At 66.8% G+C, this 361-nt stretch overlaps 1 protein-coding gene across 1 annotated transcript; it reads left to right on the top strand.

Moving 5' to 3' along the window:
* Window positions 1–361, top strand: DQ04_27171000 (hypothetical protein; the record flags this gene model as incomplete). Its single annotated transcript, XM_009318365.1, has 1 exon — window positions 1–361. A coding segment is annotated over one exon (361 nt), but the record flags the coding sequence as incomplete, so codon positions are not given.

Raw genomic sequence — 361 nt, 5'->3', positions numbered from 1 at the left:
CGGTATCGGCCGCTATCACCGAGGTATGGAGCTCTCCCCAGAGCATGCCGACGCCGGGGGGCTCAGAGAGGCGGCCGCCGCTCAGCGCACCTCTCGGGTCGCGCGGGGACAGCGTCCACAACGCGTCGACGCTGGTGGATTGTGCGTCTGACAACGACAACGTCAACGTTGACGACGACTGCAACAATGATGACGACGACGCGCGCTTCGCGTCGGCGCGCAGCATGAACGAAAGCCTCTTCAAGCAGTTACTGCCGGCCCCCGCGCCGCAGCGCTTCCGTGCACAGGACAGCGTGAGCCTCGCTAGCGAGCCGTTCGCCGCAAGCGACGCGTTCATGTCGTGCCGCAGCCTGCGGCGCAT

The sequence above is a fragment of the Trypanosoma grayi genome, assembly GCF_000691245.1.
Source record: "Trypanosoma grayi strain ANR4 Tgr_2717_V1, whole genome shotgun sequence".
NCBI classification, from domain to species: Eukaryota; Euglenozoa; class Kinetoplastea; order Trypanosomatida; family Trypanosomatidae; genus Trypanosoma; species Trypanosoma grayi.
Note: the sequence above shows the minus strand (reverse complement) of the source record. Positions and strands in the feature narration are given on the sequence as shown.